General features: G+C 40.4%; 1 protein-coding gene across 1 annotated transcript; it reads left to right on the top strand.

The window, feature by feature from the left end:
* Window positions 1–8,282: 8,282 nt before the first annotated feature.
* Window positions 8,283–12,531, top strand: LOC148839873 (rho-related GTP-binding protein RhoB). Its single transcript, XM_088909713.1, has one exon. The coding sequence runs from the start codon at window positions 8,546–8,548 to the stop codon at window positions 9,134–9,136; it is 591 nt and encodes a 196-aa protein (XP_088765839.1). The 5' UTR covers window positions 8,283–8,545; the 3' UTR covers window positions 9,137–12,531.
* Window positions 12,532–13,373: the final 842 nt, after the last annotated feature.

Raw genomic sequence — 13,373 nt, forward strand, 5'->3', positions numbered from 1 at the left:
AGACAGAGAGACCGCCTCAGCCAGTTGTGCAGCTGGAGTCTTGTATACATTCTGGACATTAGGAAGTATTTTGTGGGGAAGTCATCCTGTAGTTGAAGGAGTTTGACCTATTGAACAGAAACTGTTTTTGCAAGCATGTTACTGTGAGGAGCCATGAGATGAACTGTGAACCATCATCACTATAACTCCTATAAAAGGAGATGATTTGAGATGACACTGCAGCATGGCCAAACTGGATGATACTGATCATCCAGGTGGATAGGGTGCAATTTTAGCTATGGATGAATGTGATGAGGTCAAAAGGAGTGTTAGTTGTTTACACTCCCTTCCGGGATAGTTACAAAGCCCTCCCCTGACCTTCTTTCGGCAAATCTTTTAAAAAGACCAGTCCACACAAGGCTCCTGGCCCTGATGCTATCCCTGGCTGTGTTCTGAAGGCGTGTGCAGACCAGCTGGCAGATGTCTTCTCAGACATATTCAATCTTTCTCTAGCTCAGTCTATAGTTCCTTCCTGCTTTAAGAAAACCACCATCGTCTCTGTCCCTAAGAAACCCAGAGTCAGTTGCGTGAATGAATACCACCCCGTTGCACTCACATCAGTTATCATGAAGTGCTTCGAGCGGTTGGTCAAAGCATACATCACCTCCTCACTGCCTGACACCCTAGACCCACTGCAATTATCTCCACTGCCCTTCATACTGCCCTCTCACATCTGGATAAGAAAGGAACATATGTGAGAATGTTGTTTGTTGATTACAGCTCAGTATTTAATACCATAGTGCCCTCAAAGCTTGTCATCAAGCTCCAGGACCTGGGACTGAACACCTCCCTATGTAATTGGATCCGGGACTTCTTGACAGAATGTCCGCAGGTGGTGAGGGTGGGCACCAACATATCCTCTACGCTGACTCTAAACACTGGCGCCCCCCAAGGCTGTGTGCTTAGCCCTGTCCTCTACTCCTTATTTACCCATGATTTTGCCACCAGACATAACTCAAACTCCATCATTAAGTTTGTGGATGATACAACAGTCATCAGCCCGATCACAGATGGTGAAGAGTCTACGTACAGGGAGGAGGTTGAAACCCTGGCAGCATGGTGCCAGGAGAACAACCTCTTACTGAAAATCAGTAAGACTAAGTAGATGATTGTGGATTACAGGAAACTCCAGGGAGGAGATCACACACCTATTTACATTAATGGGACTTCAGTGGAGAGGGTTAGCAGTTTTAAGTTCCTGGGAGGACTTAACCTGGACCCACCACACTAACATCGTGGTCAAAACAGCACGGCAGCACCCATTCTTTCTCCTAAGGCTAAAGAAGTTTGACATGCCATTACATATCCAGGTTAGCTTCTACGGGTGCACTATTGAGAGTATCCTGACTGGTTGCATCACTGCCTGGTATGGGAACTGCTCTGCCCGGGATCGCAAAGTACTGCAGAGGGTGGTGAAGTCAGCGCAGCTCACTACCAGCTGTGAGCTACCAAACATCCAGGATATCTACTCAGCTAGATGTCTTAAGAAGGCCAGGCATTCTCAAGGACCCCAGTCATCCCAGTCACAAACTGTTTTCTCTCCTACCGTCCATTAAAAGGTACCAAAGCATTGGGTCAAAGTCCAACAGATTACGGAACAGCTTCTACCTCCAGGCAATAAGACTGCTAAATAGCCAAGCTGCAGTTCCATCAGCAAATCACCTGTAATGGCTACATAGACATACAGTTTTCATTGTATTTGGCATACTGTACTACTTGGACATAATGTATTGCATACACCCTGGACATTAGAGAGAGTGTTTCCAATTAGATTCACACACTCCCCCAAATAGTGTAATGTAGTCACCACTGTGAGTAATGAAATAAGTGATGTAAGGAGTGGACTGCCCCTATATTCCTATGGAGAGGGTTCCTGACTGGCATATTGGCAGTCCCATTGATTGATGGCTAGTCTACTAAATGTAAAAGAGAAGAGCCTGGTCGCTATATATATTAATTAACAATATTTGGCAGCGAAGCATTTTTTCATATAGATCTGCCGTACTGCCACACGGCAGTTTTTCATATAGATCACTGATGTACTAGAACACTCGTGTTCCAAAAGGAGTATTTGTGAAGGTTTGGGGATATATTTTACTATCAAAATCATGTTACTGCTGTTTGGGGAAGGGCTTTAAGGGGTCTTCAAAAATGTAAAGGAGCTGAGTCTCCATCTGTTTTAATCTGAAAGGGTTTTCAGGTTAGTCTTGACTAACCAGTCTTGACCCAGAATATTATATTGAGAAAATAAATTTATAGAGGTTTGAAATTAATCTGAATTTCATTCTTAATCAGGCACATTGAAGTAACCCCTCTGTGAATATCACTCTCTTGTTGTTTGTTGTTATTTTGTATGTCTTTTGTAACTCTGTATGGATATTGTGACAAAAAGTTTAAAATGTATGAATAATTGTTATTATTAATATTTTATGTTTACGTCTATTTTTCTATATTTGTATAATCTGCCCCAGAATAATTCTGATTTTTAATTTAAAAAGCTTTTTAATCCTATGTTCTTCTCTTTATTGACTCGTTACAAAGTTACAAAGCAGTATATACATGTTTCATCTTTATTCACTTACTATTCCTCATTGTCCTCCATAAGCCAGATGTTAACTAATAAGTGGTCTCAACACACTCTCTGGCAGGTTGAGCAAGTGCTGTACTGCGCAGTCTGGTCATGGTGAGATCTCTTTGAGTCTCTTACTTTGCTTCCATGTACCGATCTCTTTGGACCTCTCTTTTCCACTTACTGTACATGGAAAGGACATGGAAAAACATGTAAATGACATGCATATACTACTTCTGCCTGGTTCAGTCAAGAGGCACAATCTCCCACTCAATACTGTCAATGCATTTTTTCACGATTTCTTATACCACTTCTTCATAACTTCTTCTGTCCTCCTCTGGTGTATTTGCATTGGCTAATTTGGGAGAAGAGAAACTTCTTAAGGAGCCTAGAGTATTGCATCTGGATGACATGACCTACAAAATGGGACTGACGATGAATGAACATCACAATGTTTATGATGCCTGCTTGGAAGACAACATTGATATTTGTTTGTCAGTTTACCTAAGGGATACATAAAACCCTGCATAACAGTGTTAAAAGAGGGATATGATCCTTGCACTTTTGAATATCTCCTATACAGTATGTTGTCTTTGTTTCAGCCCTGTACAGTAAAGTAGGAATGAGGACTGCATTGTAGACCATAAGTTTGGTTTCACAGTGAGGGTATTTGAAGTTGTATTGATCTTTAAATACCCTCTTCCTCAGGGTGTGACATAATGCAGGGGTGTGTTCAGTGTGGAGGCGGAGCCCTGGATTAAGAGCAGTGTGTTGCCTTAGCAACCACAGCTGCCCTGGCTAATTAAGGATGAGCCACAACTGTGGGAGCCCTTTAAAACCCACTGAACTCCTCCCCAGAGGGACGAAAATCTTCCAGCAACAGTCCAGGAAGGGAACTGTGACAAGAGCGTTTGAGACTGCGTTTTCCCTTCATTTTCTTTTCTTTTTCTTTTCATCTGTCCTGCTGTCCCACTGTCCTGCTGTGTACTGTATCACCCAATCTAGAGAGTGCACTACATTCTTCATGGATTCATCTTCTGAATGTTAATTGTAAGTTCTTATGTGTCTCAGGAAATACTGTATGTTGACAGCTGTTTGGAGATCCACACTAGTTTCTGCCCAGTTTCCATCCTCAGGTGAATGTGACAATCATTACACTTCATCTTCAAATTACTGCTCTTAAAAGACTTAGCATTTACAATTGTATGACCCCTGGGTGAGTCTAGAAATAAACTCTCCAGAAGCTCTCCAAACTTCAAACTCCGACTTTTGGGTTTTTCACAACAGTTGAGCAGTAAATTTAATACTGCAACTCTTACCTGACTGACAGCAGTGGTCAGAGGAAATGAGATGGACTCTAGTGAAGATGAATTCAGGCAATAAGGCTGATAAGAGAAGGGAGGCAGGTGGGCAGACAGAGAGACATAATCCAAAGTCATCGTTGAAAGTGAAGCAAGGCTCGAAGCCAATAAGACTGGGCAAAAGAGCAAACAGCAAATCCATGTGTAGTTGTAGTAAACAAGTTAGGTTCATAGCTAGGAATAAGCACATAGAAGAATCTGAACCAAGGTCAAGACAGGGTGAGTCAAAACACCAGACAACACAGGCAAAGCACAGAGGTGAACCAGAGACATACTCAGAAGCACAAGTGTAAAACGTAGCTGGGAGAAACAGGCAAAGCATGAGAGAAACTAAGCATTGAAACTAAAGTAAAAACTCAAACACTGAATGGGAATGTGACATGGAGACTGGTCTTAAATATTCTGCTAAATGAAGTAAGTGACTATTTAGTTGCGATTTCTTGGAACTGATCTTCTTCCTAATTGTTTTCATGACAACTGGCTGATTGGCTTCAGTAGAAACTCTACGGTTTTCTGAGGTGTTTCCAGTGCTTTGACCAGCGCTCCTGTGGGAGCTGGTGTGACAAGTAAAATACGGATTTATAAAGAGGGACAATGTTTTGCAACTCATCGGCAAATTGCAGTGTTGGCGGTTTGCTGGGGCAACACAGATGCAGCCCTCCACATGGCTAAGGATGCCTCTCACTGTTTTGGAAAATACAGACTGAGACCAGGACCAGTGAGTATCCCTTAAAAGAGTTGACTAATTTTGCTATGAAGTATGAAGTTCTCTCAGGATGGGAGGATACAGTACCTGTGGCTGCAAAGGCAGTGCATTAACTCATTGCTAAACGGTCTAAGACCATTACCAAGGCATGGTTTTGCATCCTGACCAGATGCAAAAGATATGTTGGTCTTCTAAAAGTAGGAAAATTCATCAGGAAATCTCCTTCACAAAAAGTATTGGCTCACTTAAAGCATGCTTCTTGTATGCTGTCAAAATGTCAGTCACTTATAAAGCCTTATAAATTTGCAGGTTTAGCCAACTGCATAATTTGCTTGTGCTAAACTTCACTCTCCAGAAGATGGCAGCAAAACAAGGCCCTTTAGGATAATGATAATCGGATTTAATGGCCCAGGAATCTTCCTTATCTGCAATATTTGAAAATCACACACGAGTACCCACTTAATAAGGCCCTATCTCCCCAGTGTGGTAAATAAGGAAAGACATGTGAGTTTATCCCTTGGGTTGGGAAACAACTGCTCTAGTGCATTTATCTTGTAAGATATAGCTGCAACATATAAAATCAATGTAAACAGAAGTGTAAATGAAATGGTTTTGCTTATTTGATTTTCTGTTAGCACACTCTAAGGACATCAAAGTGCTGAGTTCATACTCAGATTCGAAAAAAAATGTATATTTAATAAAATGTATGGATTTGAAGCCATCTAATAACGCGAGGACAAAAAATATTGTTTAAAAACTTCCTTGTGCCTTAAGAGCTTTCTCTGTGAGGATGACAGAAGGGTGTAGCTAAGCCAATCACTCATGACCTTTCACAGAGAGACGCTCCCAAACCACGACACTGGCAGGGACAGTAGGGAGGAAGTTTCTGTTTTCCTGTAAACACCTTCACATGAAACCTGAGAGAAAAACACTAGTGACAGCCTTAAAGGCAGATGACTTTTTAAAAAATATTTTCCTTTTCATCTTTTCTTTTCCAAGGTTGATCCTTAGGGGTACAAGCCCTGCCTTACAGGCTAAACCTCAGAGTGCAACATGTGATTGTTGTTAACTCAGCTCTTCAGCAGCCCAAGAAAAAACAATGCTGCATTGTGAGTAGTCCAACATGTTGATCTTTGTATTGACCTTTCAACCTAATGGCTTTAAAAGTGGAAAAGGTGTGTTATTTCAACATGTTGCTCCTTGCAGTCTGAGGGTCAGAATGGCACGGCATCCTTTTCAAACTTCAGCAGAAGTCACGCAAGGGTTCGCTGAGTGAAAACTAGAATGAAATACTGTATAGATTAGAACTAGATTAAGATACCTCCACTGTTTATGCTGTATTTTCAGTAGTGATGTCTGATTTTGAAACCCACAGTTTAAGGAAATACATATTACTGAAATATAACACAGCTGATGCATGGAAGATTACACCATAATCAAAACTAATCAGAGTTAACACAAGTTTCTTTTCTGTTTTTATATTAAAAAATAATGTGGATATTAATAGCACTACTGAGAAATTCTAGAATTAGAAATACCAGTTTTTTTTAAACACTACATAAAAGAAGAAGGGTATTTTTGAAGCTTGATAATCCACAGCGTTAAAAGCACCCCAGATTTCCCTGATTGAAAAAAGCTGTTTAAATTTGGATTTTTTTTTTTCAGGCTGTCATTGAACCTTATGTTTATGCTCTCTAATTAGTTAAACTATTCTGTGTCACAGATCTTATTGGGATGTGTCGATCCTGTTTTTTAATGAGCCTTCTGTCTTCTTTTAATTCTGATTATTCTCTGTATAAATAAATAAAAAAAACCTTTGCCATGCGTGTTAAGACAGAAGAAGCTCTTTCAGGTATAATGGATGAGACATGAAGATTCATGAGGAATGTATGTATTAAGGAATGAATACTCTCCCCTCTATGCAAATCTCATTTTTTGTGTTCTCATATTTATTTTCCTTTCACAGTTTATGTGAGAACTAGGCTTTTCTACCGAGAAGTGAACTCATCTTGTTTACCCTGATCAATGCTCCCCAATGTGAAATGAGTTGTTGTCACAGAACAGCTTCCATTTATTTGGAATCCATGGTATGGACTGTTGTATGAAACTGGTGTTACAACAGGCAATTATGATGTCATATCTTCCATTCTTTATCTAGTGTTGCATACGTAACACCTTTTTATGGCACAGGATATTTTTAGAAACTAAATTCTTTTTCTTTTCCTCTTACTCATTGTTTTGTTCAGTTAAGACATATGAAATCCCACTGAAACTGAATTTCTGACTAAACACTAACAGAAATAAATACAATATTTTATAATAAAAATTATACAATGAAAGTAATAATGAAGGAATAAGAACACATTCCTTAACGTGTTCCTTAACGTATGATATAAACCCATAGGTAGGACCAAATAAGAAAAAAAAACCCAATAAGTCACGTGGTCTATACAACACTACTCGAAATCAAACTGCAAACAAAATATTTCTGTAATAATGTGTAATAATGGGAAACAGCTTTTTGAACGTTTGAATTGAGCAAAGGAAAAGTTTTCCACAAGGTGTCACTATTTCCTCATTTCAATTAAAAAATGAACTTGCGCTAGTGCTCAGCTGCAGTACAGTTTATCTTGGATGTCCAAATAACGCGCGATGATGTAGCATAAATAATATATGCTGATTTGTTATTTTTGTTTGTTCACCGCCAATGAGATGAGTGAGACACGGAGATTAGGTTTTGTTCCCCAATTCCTACAGAGCCCGTGTAGAGCTGAACCACGGCGCGAATCTCAGTACTGTATTTAATGGTGTGGAGGGGGTTGTGACTGTTCTTCATTTTGACCTATTGCTGCTCAGAGACCGCAACTGTTGTTCAACGGGCAGGAGGGGAGGAGGACTACAGGAGCTGAATATATCAAAGCCATTCCTTGATTTATTTTTATGCATTTTCATACATACATATATCTACAGTAAGTTGTGTTCACAGCTAGTGAAGCCACTTCCACGTCTTTTACAACAATTGGATCTTTTCCCATTTTCAAATTCAAGGAACAAAACGGTTCAAGTAAAACCGTTGCAAACAAAAAGTACAATTTGCCTAAATCTTTATCTTTTAATTATCATCATTGAATTGAAAATATCTTAGACTATGAAGAGGCAAATAAATATAACGCAGTATCTTATCTAATTATGACTAGAACACGTTTTTAATCTTTTAACCAACATAGTTCAAACTTACATTGAGTTTCCCATATTTTCTGTTGACTCTTTAAAATATTGCTAAAATAACATTCAAATCTTTTATCATCATACCAATAGAATTCAATCAAACTTGCAAAAATTGAGAATCCTTTACCCCCACACATCTTACACGATATATAAAGCGTCGTGAGAAAAAAAAAACAATTAAGGCAAAGCAGTGACGAATTCATATTTCATTCAAACAGATGCATCAATCTTATGCTTTCCACCGACCACCACATATCCCCCCAGTCTGCCGCTCACGCCTGCGCAGACCCCGACATTGAGCTCATCCCCCGAACAGCGCGTGAATCCTCGTGGTGAGTAATTCATTCCTCCTAGGTCGGGCTAGTGGGGAGGCAGAACCAATCACGTCGGCCATCTAAAATGGTGACCTCACCTATCTCTCTCCCATTGGTTTGCTATATTAAGAAAGCAGTCCTAGTCTTTAAAACCAGGGGAAGTTGGTATTTCCAGCAGTGGCTGAAATAAAGGTAGAAAGAGGTGGTGATAGAAGATTGCGGCGCTAGCTCCAGAAGTACGGTTGCAATAAGCTGATTTTCCGTTTGCACTCTGCTGATTGCTTCGTGTTTCACTCCGCGTGTAACCCGACAGCGTTGAGGAGAAAGAATGGCCGCTATTCGGAAAAAGCTGGTCGTGGTCGGAGACGGAGCTTGTGGGAAGACCTGCTTGCTGATCGTCTTCAGCAAAGACGAGTTCCCCGAGGTGTACGTGCCTACGGTGTTTGAGAACTACGTGGCCGACATTGAGGTGGACAGCAAGCAAGTGGAGCTGGCCCTGTGGGACACTGCCGGGCAGGAGGACTACGACCGCCTCCGCCCTCTCTCCTACCCCGACACCGATGTCATCCTGATGTGCTTCTCCGTGGACAGCCCGGACTCCCTGGAAAACATCCCCGAAAAATGGGTGCCGGAAGTGAAACACTTCTGCCCCAACGTGCCCATCATCCTGGTGGCCAACAAGAAGGACCTGCGGAACGACGAGAACGTCCGGAACGAGCTGTCCAGGATGAAGCAGGAACCGGTGAAAACGGAGGACGGCAGAGCCATGGCGGTGCGCATCGGGGCTTACGACTACCTGGAGTGCTCTGCCAAAACCAAGGAAGGGGTGCGGGAGGTGTTCGAGACCGCCACCCGGGCCGCACTGCAGAAGAGATCCAGACCATCCGGGGGCTGTTTGAATTGCTGCAAGCTTTTGTGAACTGTGAAGGACAGTCGCTGCGTGACTCGGAACTGAAGGAAAAGAAAAAAAATCCCTTATTTTTTAAGCGGTAAAGGTTACGGGACAGGCACTCTCCAGTTAGTCTGGTGCCGAGATTTAACAAAAGAGGGGGAAAAAAACCTCGAGATAAGATGGGACTGAATGAGACTCGCCTTCTCTGCACTCGCGTGACCGAGGACTCCAGAGTGTCGTGCGGAGCTTGACCCCTCGGCAGAACTTGCGTTAAAGACCAGACTATTGACGTTTACTGTGATGGTCAGTTTTTGACGGTGGGTTTTGGGGGCGCTGTGCAAAGGCCAAAGCAACGTAGGTCTTGAAATCGGGGTGAAATGATCGGGTTTCTTTAGTGGCGGTGTCTAATCTATGGGGAATTCTGTTTTTTATTTTGTAAATCCGACCACCGTCTGTTGCATTAAGATTGAGACTGAGGGGGCGAGGAACCCCCCCCCCCCCCGGGAAGCAAATTGCATTCTGAAACCACTTTATAAAGAAATTGGCATCTTAATAATCCCTAGTTTAAAAAGGTGGAAAGTAGGCTTTTTGAGGTGATCTTTTTTTTTCCCCACCCACGAAGTGATTGCATTGTACCGTAAGCGAGAGGAGATGCCTGTCTGAAGAGAAAGCGAGCGGGTGTTACCTCTGTTGAAATGGTGGAGAGGGAGGGGGACTGCGGGGTTTTGTCCTGCAGGCTGATGATCTAAAAAAAAATAACACCCCGCCTTCGCAAACAAGGTGCCTGCTTTGTTTCAGTCATGATGAAGTGGCTGCTTTTGCTGTTTTTTTTTATACTGGATGTAAAGAAAGGAAGAAAAAAGGCGTCAGGTTTTGGAAAATGATAACCTTTTTTTATTTCTTGTTGCACAATAAGGTTTTCGATGCCACAGCAAGGCACTTAAACATCAATATTGTAGCATTCTCCGAACTTCACACTCGTGTAACTTATTGTATGTTTGCTTCCCTGTTGCTCCGCTACTATAGTAATGCTACTAGCCTGATCCATTAAACCACAGTCGTTTGCGTATGAAAACCCGGCACCGTTTACTTTGGGATGATGTGTATTTCATTGTTGCACTGTGGCCGATTTCAAGGGCTTGTGCTTCTGAGAAAATGTAAAAAAAAATATTCAGTGGCGGCACTGGTCTTTGTGTAAAAATATTGTATTTCTTTCTCTGCTACAGAGGAAGCTAAAAAGTCCGTTTTGTTGTATGATAATATTTTTGTACGTCTTTAAAGCAGTGGTACAAAGGATGTTTGTCTTTGTTTAAAACTGACTGAAAAACTGAAGTTCCAAGACGTATGAGATGTTTACATGAATTCATAATGACATAAGCTGTGTATACAGTTTTTACGAAAGAAATATTAAAAGTTAAACGTTTAATTTAAAATTTCTTCCTTTTGTTTTTAAACTTTATTTAATGACGCTTCACCTTTTTATCTCTCTTAATACAAATGTCAATCACAGTGAATGGAAACAGACTCGTATTTAAAAAAAAAACCGATTTCCTTTAGTTTAATTCGGTATGGGCGTTAGTATTGTAACCCTCAAGAGAATCGCTCTCTCAATTCAGAAAGCCGAATTACGATTTAAAGGGTCTTTGTCTCTCAGGGTGGGGTCACTTCTCACTCGCGATGCGAGCTTCTTTCTTCTGGGTCTTAGTGCTGTAAATTCCATTGCATTTTGAAGTCGGGCATACGTAAGTCAGTTCATGATTGTCAGCATTTTGTTATTCTATAACAAACAGCCGCACAAGATGAATAATTGGTACTGAGTACAGACGCTGTTTTTTTAATGGTTTCAATCCCAGTATGGTATTTTCTCCCCTTGGCTGTTATGTGTCTGTGCTTTTCATGCCTTAAGGGGACAGTTTTTGTTAGCATTAAGGGAGAGCTCACTAGATTGTAGTGTGTGGAGTCCATATTAATCTTCCCCTTACTCAGACGTTAGATACTTTTACTGACTTGCTATTTTACACCTAAAAAATCTGGTTTTGATTGCCTGACATGTCACCCGTTTTCAATTCTAAAATTTACTACGCTTGTTGGCTATTTGCTTTTCATATGGTGTGCCACTCCTTTATGAAGTTGTCTGGATTAGTAACCATCCATATTCAGTAGCTGCTACATTTAATACTGGTCTCGGTGAGTTGGATCCTAACCGGGTTCAGTGTGAGCACAAGACTGATACACTTTGGGTGGGACACCAGTCCATTACAGTTAATATTTGCTACTCATTAATATAAAATGGCTTTTATGCACGGGAGTGCAGGTATATTTAATGTATAATATACCAAATTCCAGTGTACAGCAAAAGAATGCTCAGTGGGAATTCTGGATTGTTAAAGTTTCTAAATTAAATCCTAATTAAAAATATTTGCTGTTTTGAACAAGGCCAATATAGTGTATGAGAAAATAAATACACCCAATATTATATGAAAATGCTGTTTCTGACACTTCTGGAGTGCAAAATTCTCTTGGTTTTTTTTTCTAGGCCAATCAAGCTTGGTTGGAACAGCTGTGGGAATCGTTCCAGTCTGAGTGGGCTTAGACAGGGGAGGAAATAAATCCTTTCCCATGAACTTTGTTCTGGCCGTTGTTACAGAGGGGAAACATTAGTAAGCAGGCAGAATAGGCCTTTGCGGTGTCTTTGCTGCTGGGAACCCGAGACCAGTGTGTTAATTTGCATTATATGGGTTAAAGACTATTGCCCATTGGTCTTTGTGTTGGAATGCAAAACACTGTAAGTGAATTTGCTCAAGTTCAGCTTTCAGTTAGAATAATAAATGTCTTAAGCTCACATTGTGGCTCACATTAATTATTCCTGTTAATTTTTCTCCTAGTTTGGTATACTTCTCCTGGCAGTAATCTCCATAATCCTTTAACAAACATGCTGTAGCACTTGGATGTATAGGCAGTGCCAATCAGAACATGGTGTTTGTGATTTCATAAATGCAAATGTTTTGGAAACAAATCACCTGATCACTGAAAGTCACTTCATGCTGTTATAAAAGGACTCTTAATTCGGCTTTGTATCACCAATTTCATTAATATTTCCTCATTCTTTTCTGTAGTATATCCTGATGTTAATATCTTGAAGACTAGGGTAGGGAATAAATCCCAGAGGCCTTGTTTTTACAAAAATTCTTCCAAACAAATTTGAATATTAAATATTTTCCCTTTAGCACTGGGTTGTACTGATTGTTTTTTTTATTTGAATTTGTCATTAGAAATTTTTCAAAGGTAAATAAGTCAAATGTTTTATGTGGTAATCTTGCATTAAACTAATGTGAATAGATCCAGTATTATAATGGATTACTTTGAAAAGAGGCCTCGAAAGAAATATGTAAAACAAATAAAATATTGCTTCCAAAAATAAATATACTGCTTCCATTGTTTATTTTAAGACCTATTTACTTTTTGCTGGGTACCTGCAGTGTTTATGAATATTTATGACCATCTCTTCTGCTAATAATGTAGTTCCAGACACTTCATTAAAATGAATTTTTCTATATATGGTCTTTATCCTGTTCTGGATTGGTGGAATAAATCTGATTTTGCTGCTTAATGATTTGTGAACAAGCAAAGAAATGAGTGTAATTTTATGTGATAATCAATGTTTTGCTTCATCAGAAAAGGTTCTTGCGATAGTTTGTGGAGAAAATGGAATGGCTCTTGCTTAACTGCTGTTTTCTATCAAGAGATCCTTTAGCAACGCAGATCTCGGTCAATCACAAAGCATCGTCAGGCAATACTGGCAAATGCTTACAAGAACATCAGCACCGACATGCTTATAGTCTGGAGCCGGAGGAGGCCCATCATCTTGAAAGGGGTTTGTTTATTAGTTACATCTTTTCCCTAATAAAGTAACAGATTCATTTTTGTATAATACTACACAGTCTGCAACCACAGAGCTTTTATTGATGGAGGAATATGAGTCTGTAATTGAAAGCGGGTACCTACAGCTCACGAGTTATGTAAAATGGCCTATCTGCAGTTCGTCTAGGTGAGAAATGGTTCCCAGATGGAAAATGCAGAGACCTGTTCTTAGGTGAGCTGAGGACATGTAGTAAGGAGCTCTCAAACGGTTTCTGTTCTTTGGTACACTGAATTATGAGCTTTGAGGGGCTGTGTGCACTAGCCTGGGTGAACACTGGACAGCTTCCAGTGAATAAGTTCACTGAGTGAGAAAACCAGGATTGTTTAGGTGCTCAAAGTACAC

Source organism: Atractosteus spatula, chromosome 2 (genome assembly GCF_055471065.1).
Source record: "Atractosteus spatula isolate fAtrSpa1 chromosome 2, fAtrSpa1.hap1, whole genome shotgun sequence".
In the NCBI taxonomy this organism is placed as follows: domain Eukaryota; kingdom Metazoa; phylum Chordata; class Actinopteri; order Semionotiformes; family Lepisosteidae; genus Atractosteus; species Atractosteus spatula.

Excerpts from the sequence above, each read along its gene's own strand:
- LOC148839873 (XM_088909713.1), top strand. The coding sequence starts at position 8,546 with ATGGCCGCTATTCGGAAAAAGCTGGTCGTGGTCGGAGACGGAGCTTGT.